A 15394-nucleotide genomic window follows, 5' to 3' on the forward strand; every position below is an offset into this window, starting at 1 on the left:
AGAAACAAGAAAATCCTCAAATTTAGCACAGAGACATAACATTTGCAGAAAATAATGACGAGAAAACATATGAAAGAAATCCTCTTACACACTGAAGACAGAGAGAACAGCGATGCAACATTTAAAGAAGTAGGGGGAAAAGAAGCTAGAGAGTCTCATTTAAGCTGAGTAGAGGCAAAAAAAGCAGCCATGGTCACATATGGCAGGAAGGAGAGTACAGGACAACACATCTGACACCAAGAAGGCGACAAACATTCTGAAAGAGAGGTTTCACACCTCCTCCCTCCACACAGCATTTTTCCAAACCCACTACTGAAAAAAACCTCTGTACTACTACTTTTTCCATCTTCTATAGCTTCCAGAACTATTTCAGAATGGGTTGTGTAAGAGTTTCTCTGTTCTACTGCACAGAGATACCCATTCCAGAGATTTTTCAAGAATGAGAGTGCTTTTCCCTTTTTGTATATATTCAAGCCTTGAGGTGACCTTGCCTACATACTACCTTTTGCAACACCAAACACCAGTAAAGCGTATGACTGCCAACACCGTTCTATTCCAGTATCGGCAAACGCTAGGAACCCTAAAGTGTGTCCGTTCTTCATCCCCGCAATGAATTCTGCTCTAACCAGACAGAAGCAGAGCAGCATACAAAGTTGTACACAAGAAGGCGATACCATTCCCTCATAACAAGAGGGAACTCAAGCCAATCATAAATACAGATAGCCCAAACAGCAAGGGCTACTACCAATCAAGTCAAATAAACTCAGTTTGAAGACCTATGAGAAGGATTCCCTCTGCAGACAATGGTATGGTTTTGACATATTTTGTTGTGTTAACTGCAACAGATGGGGTTTGCTATAGGTGGCTAAAACACAATTAATCCATGCAGTGGCTGTAACATGATTAATAGTAATGGCTATCTCACACAGCAAGCGTACAAACCGTATGCCTAACATTAGCAACTAGAGAAATTTGAGTGATAACAATAAACAGCTTGATTGTTTTAGCAAGCTACATTACAGAAAGAAAACCACACACACCACAAGACACAATGAAGCCACAAATACGTACACACAAGCTTACCGGCAACGGAAACAGCTTCCCATTTACTTTAATACACAGACTATTAGGGTAATTATCTTCTTGAGGGCAGCTTGTCTCTGCTAGGCATAACCTGTATCCCCAAAAAAAGAAAGCAACATTTTCAAGTGTCACCACATTCGTATGTCCCCACAAACACCTAGACTTACGTTACATTAGCCAATTAAGAAGTTATAAGAGAACACTATGAAAAAGGTACCTCAGCTGAACTTGGACTGTGTAATCTCTCCTGCCCCCTGGCAAGAAGTCCCTGTGACAAAGAGAAAGAAAAAGAGAAGTACCCGTTTAGACAGCAGATCTCATATTCCAGTCATATGCAGAAAGAACTGGCACGCTTGCCCAAACATGCTACACTTTGCTCTTATTTTTCTTGTATTGAGCTATGAACAAATCTTAGGAGCGACACCTCTGTTTAGCTACTGCCAGTTAAGCAGGACTTTAGGATCAGCATCCTCTGTCAAGAGTTTATAGTAACAATAAAGCATGATGTTGTCAGGGAGGAAAAAACCCTATTAATGCTCTTGGCTTACACCATAGGTCTTGCAACAAGATGAACCCTGGGACAAAAGATAAAAGCAGCCTTCCATTCCTGCAGCCAGGAAACATGCAGGGAAAAAAAGCTTACCACCTCTCTAAATAGTCACAATTATTTGGAACCGAGTAATTAACTCTTTAGTGGCACAGGATTTACCCTAACTGCACATAGATTCTGTGCACAGTAGTTCCTGAAGAAAACAGAACAGATAAACTCAGCATAACTTTGGTGACAATTATCACTCTGCATCTGCAAGCTTGTGCAATGCAAAAAATGAACAAAAATGCCACACTTTCTCCTGAAATTTTGAAAAAGTTTACCTACGCTATGCCACACTCTTACTTCTTACCTGGAAATACAGATTTCTCTGACCTGCTGAGGTGTTAAGGCAAAGATAAAAAACTTCTCTTGGAACCTCTGAATACTGCTCTGTACTAGAAAAAAAAGAGAGACACAAAAGAGGTTTAACCATGGTGATAAAAGTCATTGATTAAAACAGGATCTGCAATTGAGTTTTTCCTGGAACAAGGCATAAGTCACTTAATATTATCAAATTGTGGTTGAACTGCCTGTAACTGTCAACAGGAAAGCAATGGAACAAATCATTCATTCAACTATATTCAGATGGCTTAATATCACATTACTCTTCAGTACGGAAGCAGCTTGGCAAGCCACATTATAATCCTTTCTCCCAAGGGAGAAAGGTTCAAACAAACACACAACAAAAATATAACACTGGATATCTGACAAAAAGAGTGAGCAGAGAAGATGTTTACAATTATTTTAACGTACTACAAGAAGAGAACGTGCACGAGAAGTTATTAATGGACAGCTGGAAAATTACTCAACTCAGAAACAGCTAAAGGTAACTAAGCCTTTGGGGAGGAAGGGAAGGAGCACAATCCCTAATGCCAGAGAAGCCAGATAGACCTCATGTCTGGGAATTACCCCTCAGTAGCATTTGACAAAAAAATAAATGTAACTTTCATGTCAGAATCCTACTTGTCTGTCAGTGATGGGAAGCTGTAAGGGTTCACAGTATGCACATGTTACTTTTCTACTTCCTTTCGACTTGAGAAGTTAGAAATCTTGACCCGAAATAAAGGTAGATTGGACTTGTCCAACAATTTAAAGTAACCAGCAAGGAGGACAACTGCAAAAATAGCACAATTAAACCAGGCAAATTTGGAAGAGCTCGACTGTCTTGTACACCGTGACATTCAGAGAAGATGATCCCTATGCCCCAAAAACGCACACAAGAAGGACACAAAAATGGAATAGAACCCAGGTGGAACAAACACACATACCAAGTTCCTCGAACAATTCAGAACAGCTACATTGTACACATATGTGCATACACACACCATAGACAGCATTTTATATTTTAAAATAATACTTGAGCACATATAAAAAAAAGATCATGGACATATTTTGTTAGTGAATTGAGTGTGGGTTAAAACTAAACCCCACACCTACACCTGCTCTTGTGTTCTCATATTAGTGCAAAAGAACATCTACACTCATCCCTTTTAAAGGGTCACAGTGAAGCGGGCTATACTCCTAGCTCTCTGACTTAGCTGTCTATTTGGTTTCCAAATCCTTCATTTCTCAAACACACAAAACCGTTTGTTCCATGCCCCAATCACCCACATCTACTAACTGGGACTATAAGCTATCCATATCGATCTAAAGATATTAAATAAAGGAAGGCTTATTTCCAAATTTGCTCATTAATCCATGTTAAGAGTGATTTTCAGCCAGTGTTCATATCCTTCTAACATCAGAAGGGCCCGTTATTTGCATATCAAGCCATTCCTCACATCTTATTTCCCCACTCCTCCTCACACAGATCTGAGTTGTAGCTCTGGCTGCTGACACCTTCAGGTACTGTGCTCTGAAAAGAGTTTCAAGGCAAGCAAGTACTCAGTTAAATTAACCTTGTCCCCCTCATCCGTGTCCTAGGAGGACCCAAACGTTACAGGACTAGATAATCCTCACACCTATGAAAACTGGGCAACATGCAAAGAGCCTACAGTCTTCAAGAGAAAGAGGAATTTACATGCAGCTCTAACTATAACATGGTGACACCCCTAAGGAAGCATTCTGCTTTCAGAAAAAAAGGATCATTTCAAAAGTTGATGAAAACAACTGTTAGGGAATTTTCTAGCATATCACCGCCACCTCTAGATATCATTCACCAGAAAACAAAAGGTAACTGCATAGCAGAAATATAATGCCTAGCTGTTTTGGGTTTGTGTAGCAGGGTTTTGGTAGCGCAGGAGGGGCTACAGGGATGACTCCTGTGAGAAGCTGCTAGAAGCTTCCCTGGATCCAAGTCAGACCTGCCTCTGGCCGAGGCTAAGCCCACCAGTGATGGTGACAGCACCTCTGCGAGAATGTATTTAAGAAGGGGAACCAGCAGTGGAGAGGGGAGTGGAATCCAACAACTTGTAATGAATTGACCGCAGCCCCCATTCCCTGTGAAGTAGAGAAAACCGGGAGTGGACTTGAGCCGGGAAGGAGAGAGGGATGGGGGAAGGCGTTTTAAGATTTGGTTTTACTTCCCATTACCCTGTTTTGATTTGATTGGTAGTAAGTTAAATTGATTTTGTTTCCCCCTCCCCCAAGTTGAGTCTGTCTTTTGCCCATGACCATAACTGGTGAGTGATCCCTCCCTGTCTTCGTCTGAACCACAAGCTTTTTGTTATATTTTCTCCTCATCCCACCGGGGCCGTGGGGGGGAGAAACGAGTGAGTGGCTTCATGGTGCTTTGCTGCCAGCTGGGCTTAAACCATGACACGAGCACACGCTGCACGATATGGGACAGAGTGACTATGGAGTGGCTGGCTAACCAGTCTGGTTAACTATGAGCCAACAGTTGTCCCATAACAGAATAATTCAGGAAGCTAGTTAAGATATTCGAGTACTGCGCACCCTGAACATAAGCAGGGGTTAGGCAGGACATCGTGGCACTGACAGATTATCTCTGTAAAGGTAACGGCAGCACGAGCCATAGAGCTGTCCAACACCAAAGCTGCTATTGTATCAATACACAGGTTCAACATAAAACTCTCCTCTAACAGGGCGTCATGACACACAAACAGAAGTGACAACGGGCATTGTAAATAATGCTTGTTAGTAATGCTTGCTGCTTTAGGTACTGGAAGATGACCAATGATCAGTCTATGCCTCACTGAGGTACAAGTCACAGCCTAAACAACTCTATTCTCAGTTAAGAAACTAAAATGTTTAAGAGAATGCAAACAGCTTGCAAAATGCTTAAGTTTTTCTAAACAATATTACTAAATAGTAAGGGAACTTCTTCTACCATGTAAGGCAAGACAGGTTGAATTTCAAGACAGAAAACAACGTATTTCCAAATAATTTACTATGTTTAAGAGAGAGGTGTTTGAGGAAGCTAAACTGAGATTTGCACTAACTTTCCTTATTCGGAAGACAAAGGTCCAATCTACATTTTAACATACACTGTGGCAACAACCGGTAAACTGAGAAACCTTCACCAATCCGAGTAAAACACTGAACTTTGCTGCACAAAGTATCTATTTCAGTGCCAGATGTCAGAACCCACAGAATTGTTGTGGTGAGGTAGGCTTAAACTAACAAACCAGTGAACTTGTTCTCTTTACGTTGTTGCAACTTACTAATTACTGACCCTGAAATCCTTTTCCTGCTGGCCCTGACAGATGTGTTTCTCACTTGCACCAGGCAGAGATTTCAGGTCCAAATCTTTCAGCCAAAAGCGGATGTTCAGACTAGACATTAGGAAACATTTATTTACTGAGAGGATGGTCAAACACTGGAACAGGCTTCCTAGAGAAGCAGTCAACACCCCAAGCCTGTCAGTGTTTAAGAGGTACTTGGACAATGCCCTTAACTATTACTCTAACTTTTGGTCAGCCCTGAAGTAGTCAGGCAGTTAGATGATCATCGCAGGTACCTTACAACTGAACTATTCTACTCTATTATTTAATATTCAAAAGACAAAGATCTTTAATCATATAACATTTACAAAAGAGAACACTATTTTCTGAAGCATGGCTCGGCACTTCTGGGAACAAGTGGTGAAGACAGGGCAAGGGTAGAAATGAGAAGGTAAGGGAGTTTCCACTTTTCCCCAGCTGCAAAAAGCCATTTAAGTCTGGACGTAGTACTGTCATAAGCAATGCCTATGTCATGAATTAAGCAACCTGCAGAGCTATTAAATACTTACCTAGACTTGTAGGTTTTATGAGCACATCAAGCACATCGTAAAAAGGTAGGCTTTTCAGTTGAACATCGGGATGAACAGGTGGAATCGGAGGGGATGGCTGCTGCATCTCAAAGTGGGGCTTAGTGTCTTGGAGGAGCACAGAACTGACAGGCGAGGAAGGAGACTGAGGTGTGACCGATGTAGAAGGGAGCGGGTGAATGCCAGCAACAGCCAGGTCAGGCTCAACAGGAGAGGAACTACTGTCTAAATTGAAAACTGCAGGTTTTATAGCCGATAAATCCGAGAGTCCTTCAATCGTCCTTGGGTACCGACGCCTATAGAGTTCTCTGATTTTTATCTGAACTGCTGGGCTGCAGCCGCTCTTCAGTAAGTGCAGTGCCCTCATCAGGAGGTCATGTTTCCGCCCGCTTTTATTACGTCCAGCAAACCCCAACAACACTTGTAGTTCAGAAACACGAAAACTTGATACCATATTCTAGAAAGAAAAGGGAGATAAGCACAGGTGAACCAACAGTACCGCAAGCAGGCCTTTCTGAGGAAGATGGTAAAACATCTGAACTTCCACCATTCTAGTTTCACACTTGTTATCTTAGGTACTACCCATACCCTTACCTGACACAAGAGTATAGTTTGTTTAAAACGAAGAAACAAAGTGTCCAGGATGAAGGTTGAGTTTGGTTGTGTTGTTAATTTCAAAGACTTCGAATTGTTTCTACACTCAAACACCAGCAATAACAAAACCTTAATCCAATCCATGCAGTGCTGCCTTAAATTCACAGGCAGAAGCATAAACTCTAAAACAATGTATGTGTCTCACTTCATGAAGCCAGCAAACAAAACAAAAACAACAACAACAAAAAAATCAGACAAATCAGTATTATCACCTGTCTTCCAACACATTTTAAGAAATAAAATAAGGAAGTATTTCAGTTCTGCATAGTTTATTCTGAAGCATCCTTTATTTTGGGCAACACGTTAAATGCATGCATGAACAGAGACAGGCACATCAGGATTCACTCTTGAAAGAATGGCACAGCAAGGTGGACACCTTCTAAAAAGCTACATTATATCATACTAACAAACTGTTTAACCAACATAATTGATTCTTCTAAAACATCACAGAAAACTTTGTGTCCTTCTCTTATCACATTCTGGTATTGTGGGACACAAAGATCTCTTCAAAGGAGATAATACTATTTACTTGGCTATCAGAGTTAGTTGCAGAAGACTCTGAGGATTGAACTATGAAGTTCATAAATAGATTCTCATAAAAAAAAAAACAACAAAATAAATCAAGAAATAAAAGAGCCCATTATGCAAGAGGAAGCAATCTTTTCTCCCCCATTACTACAAACAAGTAACTTAGCATAGGCACATCATCTCACATTTTTGTGAGCAAGCTCTCTTTTCAGAGATATAAAATTGTCCAGAATCTTCTAAGCAACTTCCCTCCTGTTTCTGTGGAAGTCTTCCACCATAACAAGGAGGTTAAGTTTTAAAGATGAAAGAACATCTGACTTTAATCTGTACTGCTGTACCATACCAACTCCAGACTCAAGGACTGGCAGATGAAAGCCCTGACAGAAGGTATGAAGTAGTAGACATCTGGGATCATAAAAGACATTTTTAAAAATAACAGTTCAGAAGTGTATTGTTGACTTTTAAATAGTAGTCCAATACACAACATTTAAAGCTTTGGGCATTAATTTCAGAAAGGATACAACTCAAAACACAATGTTCTGGGTTTACCTTCCCTAATCCTTACTATACAATTACAGAGTTTATACCCATGTATTCTAACATAGATCTCATCTCAGCTGAAGTTTTAACACAACTATGCTACAACCACGCAGTCAGCCACAAAAAAAAAGTCTGAACTCCCCCTCTGCCCCTAGCCGCTTGCTCCCTATTCTCTCCTTAATGTTGAGAAAATTGTTTTTACAGTAAGACAGATCAGGGAATTGAGCCAGATGAAAACTGAGCTTTGAATCATACAATCATTTAGGTTGGAAAATACCTTTAAGATCAAGTCCAACCATTAACCTAGCACTGCCAAGTCCACCACTAAACCATGTCCCTAAGCACCACATCTACACGTCTTTTAAATACCTCCAGGGATGGTGACTCAACAACTTCCCTGGGCAGCCTGCTCCAAGTGAAGAAATCTTTCCCAATATCCCATCTAAACCTCCTCTGGCACAACTTGAGGCCATTTACTATTGTTCTATTGCTTGTTATTTGTGAGAAGAGACCAACTCCAACCTCCTTTCAGGTAGTTGTAGAGGGCAATGAGGTCTCCCCTCAGCCTCCTTTTCTCCAGACTAAACAACCCCAGTTCCCTCAGCCGCTCCTCGTAAGACTTGTGCTCCAGACCCTTCACCAGCTTCGTTGCCCTTCTCTGGACACGCTCCAGCACCTCCATGTCTTTCCTGTAGTGAGGGGCCCAAAACTGAACACAGTACTCGAGGTGCAGCCTCACCAGTGCTGAGTGCAGGGGAACAATCCCTTCCCTAGTCCTGCTGGCCACACCATTTCTGATACAAGCCAGGATGCCGTTGGCCTTCTTGGCCACCTGGGCACACTGCTGGCTCATATTCAGCCGGCTGTCAACCAACACCCTCAGGTCCTTTTCCACCAGGCAGCTTTCCAGCCACTCTTCCCCAAGCCTGTAGCACTGCATGGGGTTGTTGTGACCCAAGTTCAGGACCTGGCACTGAGCCTTGTTGAATTACATACAATTGGCCTCAGCCCATCGATCCAGCCTGTCCAGATCCCTCTTGTGCCATTACAGGATGGCAGGAGCAAGCAGCCAGGACCTGCCTTTTCAAGGGCCACATTATTTGTGCATATCAAAACAACCATGTAAAATACTATGGTCGTACTCTCATCAGGCATATCCTTTCCTCATTGTTGAGAGGATGAGGTTATCTTATTTCAGATATTGAATTTCAACATTTCCAAACAGCCAATTTGTGTATGGTGATGCTTCTATCAAGTAGCTATCAGGGAGTTAAACCAGCAGTCCTCAAACTGGTATTTCCCCCAACACCCCATCTATAAATGCACCATGGATACAATTGCCAGTGAAAGCAGCATCACATGAGGCATTGAGTGGCTCACCCTAACTTCTGAAGAGAAGACCAACAGCAGATATCATCTTAATTTCATCCCAGCAATTTCTCTCAACAGCAAAATGATACAAGAAAAGGGGAGAGGAGAGGAGACAGAACTCTATCCAGTTTGCATGCTGCTGGAGGTTAGTTTCCACCCAGCATTCCACCACTACTTTTCCTTAGTCTCACAGTCAAATGGTGAAGAAAATAAAGTGTTTCAGTACTCATAAAAAATAGCTTGAAGTACCATAACAGCTTTATAGTCATGCCACATAAAAGAGAAATTGTGTTAAAAGATAATACTGATATTCAAGAATTTACTGAGAACTACATGTTGCGTGCTTCCATAGATAGTTGCATAAGCTTGATAGCAATGTCAGTTCCTTTATTTCAGATGCAGGCAGTAAGCATGATTCGGGATTCCATAATCAGAATGCAAATGAATAAAATAATCCTTTACACTGAGATTAAGGAAACAGCATGTATTGCAAAATACTGCCTATTACCCTGCCTGCTGCCTTCTGTGCATTCCTGCAAGTTAATCAAGGTGAAATGCGCAGTCAATCATGCCTTGAAACAGCTAACATTTTATTCAGAAATTCCACAAACTAGCATTTTGTTACAAGATGGATTTCATTTACAACACACAGGCTGGCTTCAATACCATAGTCAGCAAGATTTTAAATTGACACCTCTATTAAACATGCTTGGGAGTACAAAAAAAATACATAGTTTTGTCCATCAACACAAAAATCTTACATATGGTTTTGAAAGAAGCCTTGCAAAAGTGAGTTTTACTGGAAGTAATTAAACAATGGCTTTTGCAACATTTTCCCCCTAAAGCTGATTCTACATTCCCTTTAAGGCAACAACAACCACGTGCATGAAGACACAGCTAGTCTGATCTACACGTTTTAGCTTATTACTCCATTTACAGATTTATCAAAGTGGACACTCGTTACAATCAACAAGGTTTTATAGAGGCATAACATATGCTTAGGAGCATTTATAACCATGGTGCAAGACAGATATTAGTTCCAACAAACCCTACCAAGCTATTTTCTTTTGGGGTTCCAGCAGTATTGCGGAAGACTGCAGCCTAGCTATTAACATGCTTTTCACATCACTGAATTAAGATTAGACATTCAAGTTGTGTCATGTAAATGCCATCAATTTTCTCTTAAGAGAAGTTCTTTACAGCTACACAGCCCAATAAAAAGCTTTTTTAACACTGAAGACCAAAGCCATTTTATTTTTAATGTTTCTCCATGAACACAAAGAATAGTTTGACAGAACTTTAAGGAAGGAAATCAGACTGGATAATTCAAGTACTTTTATATTCCAGAAACATTTTTTCCCCTGAAATTCATACTTGAAGGTCATAAGAAGTTTCACAGGGTTTTTTGTTTCCGATTGTTAAACTATAGCAACCATGATTCATAAGCAGAAATGCTGTTCTGAAACATTAAGCCGTAGGTGTATCTGGAATGGCATTCATTTCACAGGGATGATGATATTAAGGAGTCCAGGAAATGCTGACACGCTGCTGAAATTAAGGGCAGACATGTTTCAGAGCAAAATAAGGGATCAAACATTTCTCTCAAACAAGAGGTACATGATTCTCCACACTCCCCCTGCCAAAGCTACCTGCAATTTTAACAGTCGTTGTACTTACACATATGAATGAAAGGTAACCACAAATCCCTGTTAAATTCTTGACATAGGTCTACAATAAGCACCAGCAACTGTAGCTTCTAGGGCAACTGCAACTGCTCAGGTAGTGAGCCCTACAGCTGAACCTGCAGAAGCAATCCAAGTAGACACAAAAGTTCTAGCGAGTCTCCACCTAAGAGCTCCGCTTCAGCCCCACTGGCTTCCAGACGTTTTCTGAAGTGTCTGAAGGATATATAGGGAAGGAACGCACCAAGGACCAACCCCACAAATCCTCACTCCTGAGCTTAAGCCCTTTTCTGGACACTCATAGCAGAGAAGCACATTTGTGACCTCTTTTGCAATAAATTTGCATACATGCTGAGTTACAGCGGCCTAGAAATGTATAATACCAGTAAGAAAGAGCAACTCGTGTCTTGGGATGGTTGAAGACTTCTATGCTGACCCTAAACACAAATATAAATGTATTCTGGAAACTGATGCAACTATAGATAAAAAACTGCAAGTCCTGGGAAAGAATGGAGATGTCACTAGTTAAATCTGTAGAAGTAGTACAGCACAGTAAGAGCAGCTCTGAAGAACACAACAGTTGGTGCAAACAGCATGACCATCAGGTCCTCAGTATTATGGGGATTTTTCTTTGGACTAACTCTAGCCTGGCTCCTAAATTAGGCATTAGTCTTCAAAGTTGCATGCACTTAATGTAACAGTTAAAATCCTAAATCAAATACCTGCATTCACTTCACATAAAACGCTCAAAACAAAGCTTGACCCATTTCACTGCAGCCTCATTTTCTAAGTACCATAAACTACATTATCTCCCTCCTCTCCCCCATCACCGTATCTCAGCACAATCCTTTATTATTAATTATTCTAGGTACAACAATAAGCCTCACTGGTCTGAAAAAGTGACTACGCATCTAGGAAGAACAGGGAAATTACGGACAGATAAAAGATTAACAGTATTATCATAGGTTATTAACGGTATTTTATCAGAGGTTATCTTATTTAATACACTCAATGTTAACTGCAACCTAAAGATCACTACATCACAAACAGAAACTTCTCAACATCTGTTCTGCCCCCCATTTTAAGTTTACCCCAGATCAACATGTGGAATTTGATTTCTACATCAAACACCCCAAACTGGTCAGCATATACAATACAATGGTATTAACACAGCTAAAATAAAACAGAGGACACCAGTGTGCTTGGCAGTGAGCTTGAAAAGGACATGTGAAAATAGCTCTCAGTATTTTCTTCTTGGCTAACAATTTAGTACTAAGCACTGCTTCACCTGGTAAACAGGCAAACACTGTCCATTCAGACCGGAAAAATAAAGCAAGAGGAGTGGAAAGACACCAAGGCTGGTATGAACGAGAGATCCAATATATAAAAGTATGAGACTTCAATTTCTGTATTTTAACATGGTATCCGAATCATATTGCTCCTCACATTTGAGTTGCATGACTTCCATACTGGGTGTGCAAGAGCAAAAATTAAAAGGGGACTGACCTTCAGCATTTATAAACCCCGATTTCCAGTAAATTTTGTGTAGTCTCCCCTTCCACATAAGACATATGAGCGCACTTCAATCTCTTCTCACTAAAGTGAGGGGGTTTTTCCCCACAATGGCCATGAAACTGATCCCTAGTGTCACACAAATTAGTTTTAGCACAGGCATATTCATTTGCCTATAAAGAGCTTTTTTTTTTTCTTCTTTTCCATAAAGATGAAACTAACACATTACTTCAAAACCCAATTAAATACAAATTATGAGACTGAAGCTGCTATCTTCTAAACTAGGGATCTGCAACGTTTCAAGGATAGCATGCACTCTGTATTAAGTTTCCAAATTAGAGTCAGGATGCCAGCAGAAATTTAGGGGACCCAAGAGATGTTCCTTCTCTCTAAGTAATAATATATAACTGATCCTCTTATCTGCAGTATTTTGCTGGGATGCAAACGGTAGCTTCAAGCCAAATCTCAGTGAGTTCAGAATTTGTTGGGAGCTGGAATCGTTTTCTCACAGATGGCTCTCAGAAGGAGCTGTAGTTCCCCACTCCCAGGCCAATTCTGTTCAAAAATGCATTCACATGCCATCTCTGTCCTCCACACCAGACTGCTGACTTCTGTTCCACGTCTGTCTATGCCTGCGTAATCCCTTTGACATTCATTGGGCTGCTCGTGAATAAGGATTATGGATAAAGGTATGAGCCATGTTTAAAAACACATCTGTGAACAGCAGGTCTGGAAACTGTACCTCAACATACAAGAAAGATACAGTTGTGCTCGCCACATCTTCTCAGCAGCTCCCTAATATTCCAGAAACTGGTAACCTACAGAATTCAATAAACATTACTAATTAATTAAGGGCTAATCTTAAGGTCTGGAAGGGTAAGCCTTATACCAGACATTTTCACCAATATCTTGAAAAGTAGTGACTGTGGTTACAGCTACTTCCAAATCCTTTAACAAAACCAAAGATTTCCAAAAGGCATGATGTAACGGCAGGTTCTTTTGAGTCTCTTTGTCTTCTTTCACTACAGCCTCTCAGTTATAACCCTTTGGTCATCGCTCCCCAGAACTTTTACTCTGAAGATCCAGAGGACAGCAGGGATGGTACTAACAAATATTAAAATGATCCTTTGCCCTGAGAATAGAAAAATGCAGCCCTTCCATGCTTCCCTCAAAAACAGGATTTAAGAGAGAACTCTGACCTCCTGCCTTTAGTCAGTTCTTAACGATTTACTAAAATAAATTCAACTCTCCAAATTGCCCTCGTGGCCTTTTATAAGGCAGGTAGAGATCACATACCACAGGAAATTGCAATCAACAACAGAACAGCAAACAATACTAACATAAAAATGCCCCGTATGTTAATCTATAAAGCAGCAGTTTAAAATCACTTCTAAAGGTCAATTCACAAAATCTGTTGGGGCTCTGTGTGTGTGTGTCTCTCTCTCTCTTTGGCCAAAAGCAAGAAGAATTGGTTGTCTGGAAAAAAAAAAAGAGAAAAAAAAACCCTTAAACCTGCAAACCAAGTGTCTGGTATTCAAGCAGACACATTCAAATGTATTCTCTTAAAAAGAGAAAAATGGCAATAAATGCCTTGAAGACATGAGGCAGTCTACTATATTCTCTTCCCCTCCCCCCCAAAAAAATATCTAGAGCTTTCCCAAAATGGACCATGAATTATTATCAGCTGGATGTTGAGCATTTAGAGAAGCTCCAAGCTAATGGATTCATTTCACAGGCACTCCAGCTTACAAATAAGATAAATGGGAACATCAAAAGACATTTCTTCAGACCAGTATTTTTTTAACTACTGACACCTATTCTTTTGAGTGGTGAAAGGGCAGTCCTGTAGTTGGCCTGAAACCCAGTTCCCTTTTTCCTCCATACTTCCTGTGTTACTTTCGGCAAGCAACTCAGGTACATATATAATTTCAAAGGTACTTAGGTACCCAGTTCCCAGAAACTATCAATACTTATGCATATCCAGATAGGCTATTATCACGCTTTGGAAAATGTGGATCACAGCTCCAGCTCAAACCTGGAGAAGAGGAGCTACACAAAGCAGAGTATCTCTGCTACAAAGTTTACACCAGGGGTTTAGCCACCTACATAGCTACACCCTTTGACAGGCCTTGGAAGGAGGGCTGAAAGCGAGTGAGGACACTAAAGGAGAAAACATGTAAACACAAACAAGTTAAAAACCCAAACAAACAAGGTTTAATGCAGGAAAAAGTAAGTCAACCCTTCTTAAACCTAAGACTGAGATAGAGCACTGTTGTCCTCAAATAAAGAAACTCAGTTCTTTCCATGAGATTTTTATAGCCAAGCTCCTCAGCTATACCACAGCCACTTCAACCCAGGCGGTGTTAGTGCTGGAAGAAGCCTTAGTGCAGGAAATTATCTGGCAATTGCAGCATATTTGCCACTGTTGGTCAGACTACAGTCAGTTCAGCCATCAGACCTTTCTCTACACTAAAGCTGAACTCAGAGTGGTTCCTATTTAACTGACTTTTACTCCTTCTGTAGGGAAGTCTAGGTCGGGAGGGTTCAATGTGCATGTAGTATTCCCTTGGCAGCACTTCTGCAGGTGTGGATGCTGCAGAAGGACAACATTCTCCTTCCGAACAAAGATATTCACAGATTGTTCAAGAAACGTAAGGAAAAACAGAAACACTGTAGTCAGCTCTTTGTGTACACACCTTAAAATATGAAAGGCCACCCCCCTACCGAAAAATCTGTTACAGAAAGTCCACAAGTGCAACGCAAAAGACATTCAACCGAAGATAAAACAGGTCTGAAAAGAAATACTGGATTTCACGCTTCACAGGCGGAGTTCTCCCGGTTAGAAAGCCGTTAATGCATTTTCAAAAATCCAGCAGCTCTTAGCATTTTCAGAGATTCAGGAATTATTCGGGATTTCTCCCTTCAGTTCGCAGGAAGGGCACCACGGCGCTGGGCCCGGAGCCCCACCAGGCGCCATACGAGCCACCGGCACCGGGCCGGGGCCCGGCTTCTCGCCCCGCTCGAAACAACCGAAACGGCTTTCAAGATGTCGGGGGAGGCTGGCGGGGAGGTGGGGGGGAACCCCCACCGAGACGACAACCCACACGGCGGAGATGAGAAGCGGACTCCCCGACCCGGGGAAGTGACAGGGAGGGTTTTTCCTCAGGCAGGAGCCACCGGCCCCGCCGGCGCCCCCGATCGCGCTGCAGGGCGGCCCCGCTT

General features: G+C 41.4%; 1 protein-coding gene across 16 annotated transcripts in view; it reads right to left on the reverse strand.

The window, feature by feature from the left end:
* Positions 1–15394, reverse strand: part of PIAS2 (protein inhibitor of activated STAT, 2) — a 33545-nt gene that overhangs the window by 17839 nt on the left and 312 nt on the right. For 15 of the 16 annotated variants that reach the window (XR_775348.1, XR_775345.1, XR_775342.1 and 12 more), the window contains exons 2-5: positions 5868–6342; positions 1986–2070; positions 1301–1351; positions 1072–1174 (exon numbers count right to left, since the gene is read on the reverse strand). Coding sequence is in view for 8 of the 16 variants with exons in the window: in XM_010582982.1 (XP_010581284.1) it covers positions 1072–1174; positions 1301–1351; positions 1986–2070; positions 5868–6342 (714 nt within the window). In the remaining 8 variants the exon portion in view is untranslated. The remainder of the gene's footprint in view (positions 1–1071; positions 1175–1300; positions 1352–1985; positions 2071–5867; positions 6343–15394) is intronic. The other variant, XM_010582981.1, reaches the window with a different exon arrangement.

The sequence above is a fragment of the Haliaeetus leucocephalus genome, unplaced genomic scaffold, assembly GCF_000737465.1.
Source record: "Haliaeetus leucocephalus isolate CR32 unplaced genomic scaffold, Haliaeetus_leucocephalus-4.0 Scaffold866, whole genome shotgun sequence".
Lineage (NCBI taxonomy): Eukaryota > Metazoa > Chordata > Aves > Accipitriformes > Accipitridae > Haliaeetus > Haliaeetus leucocephalus.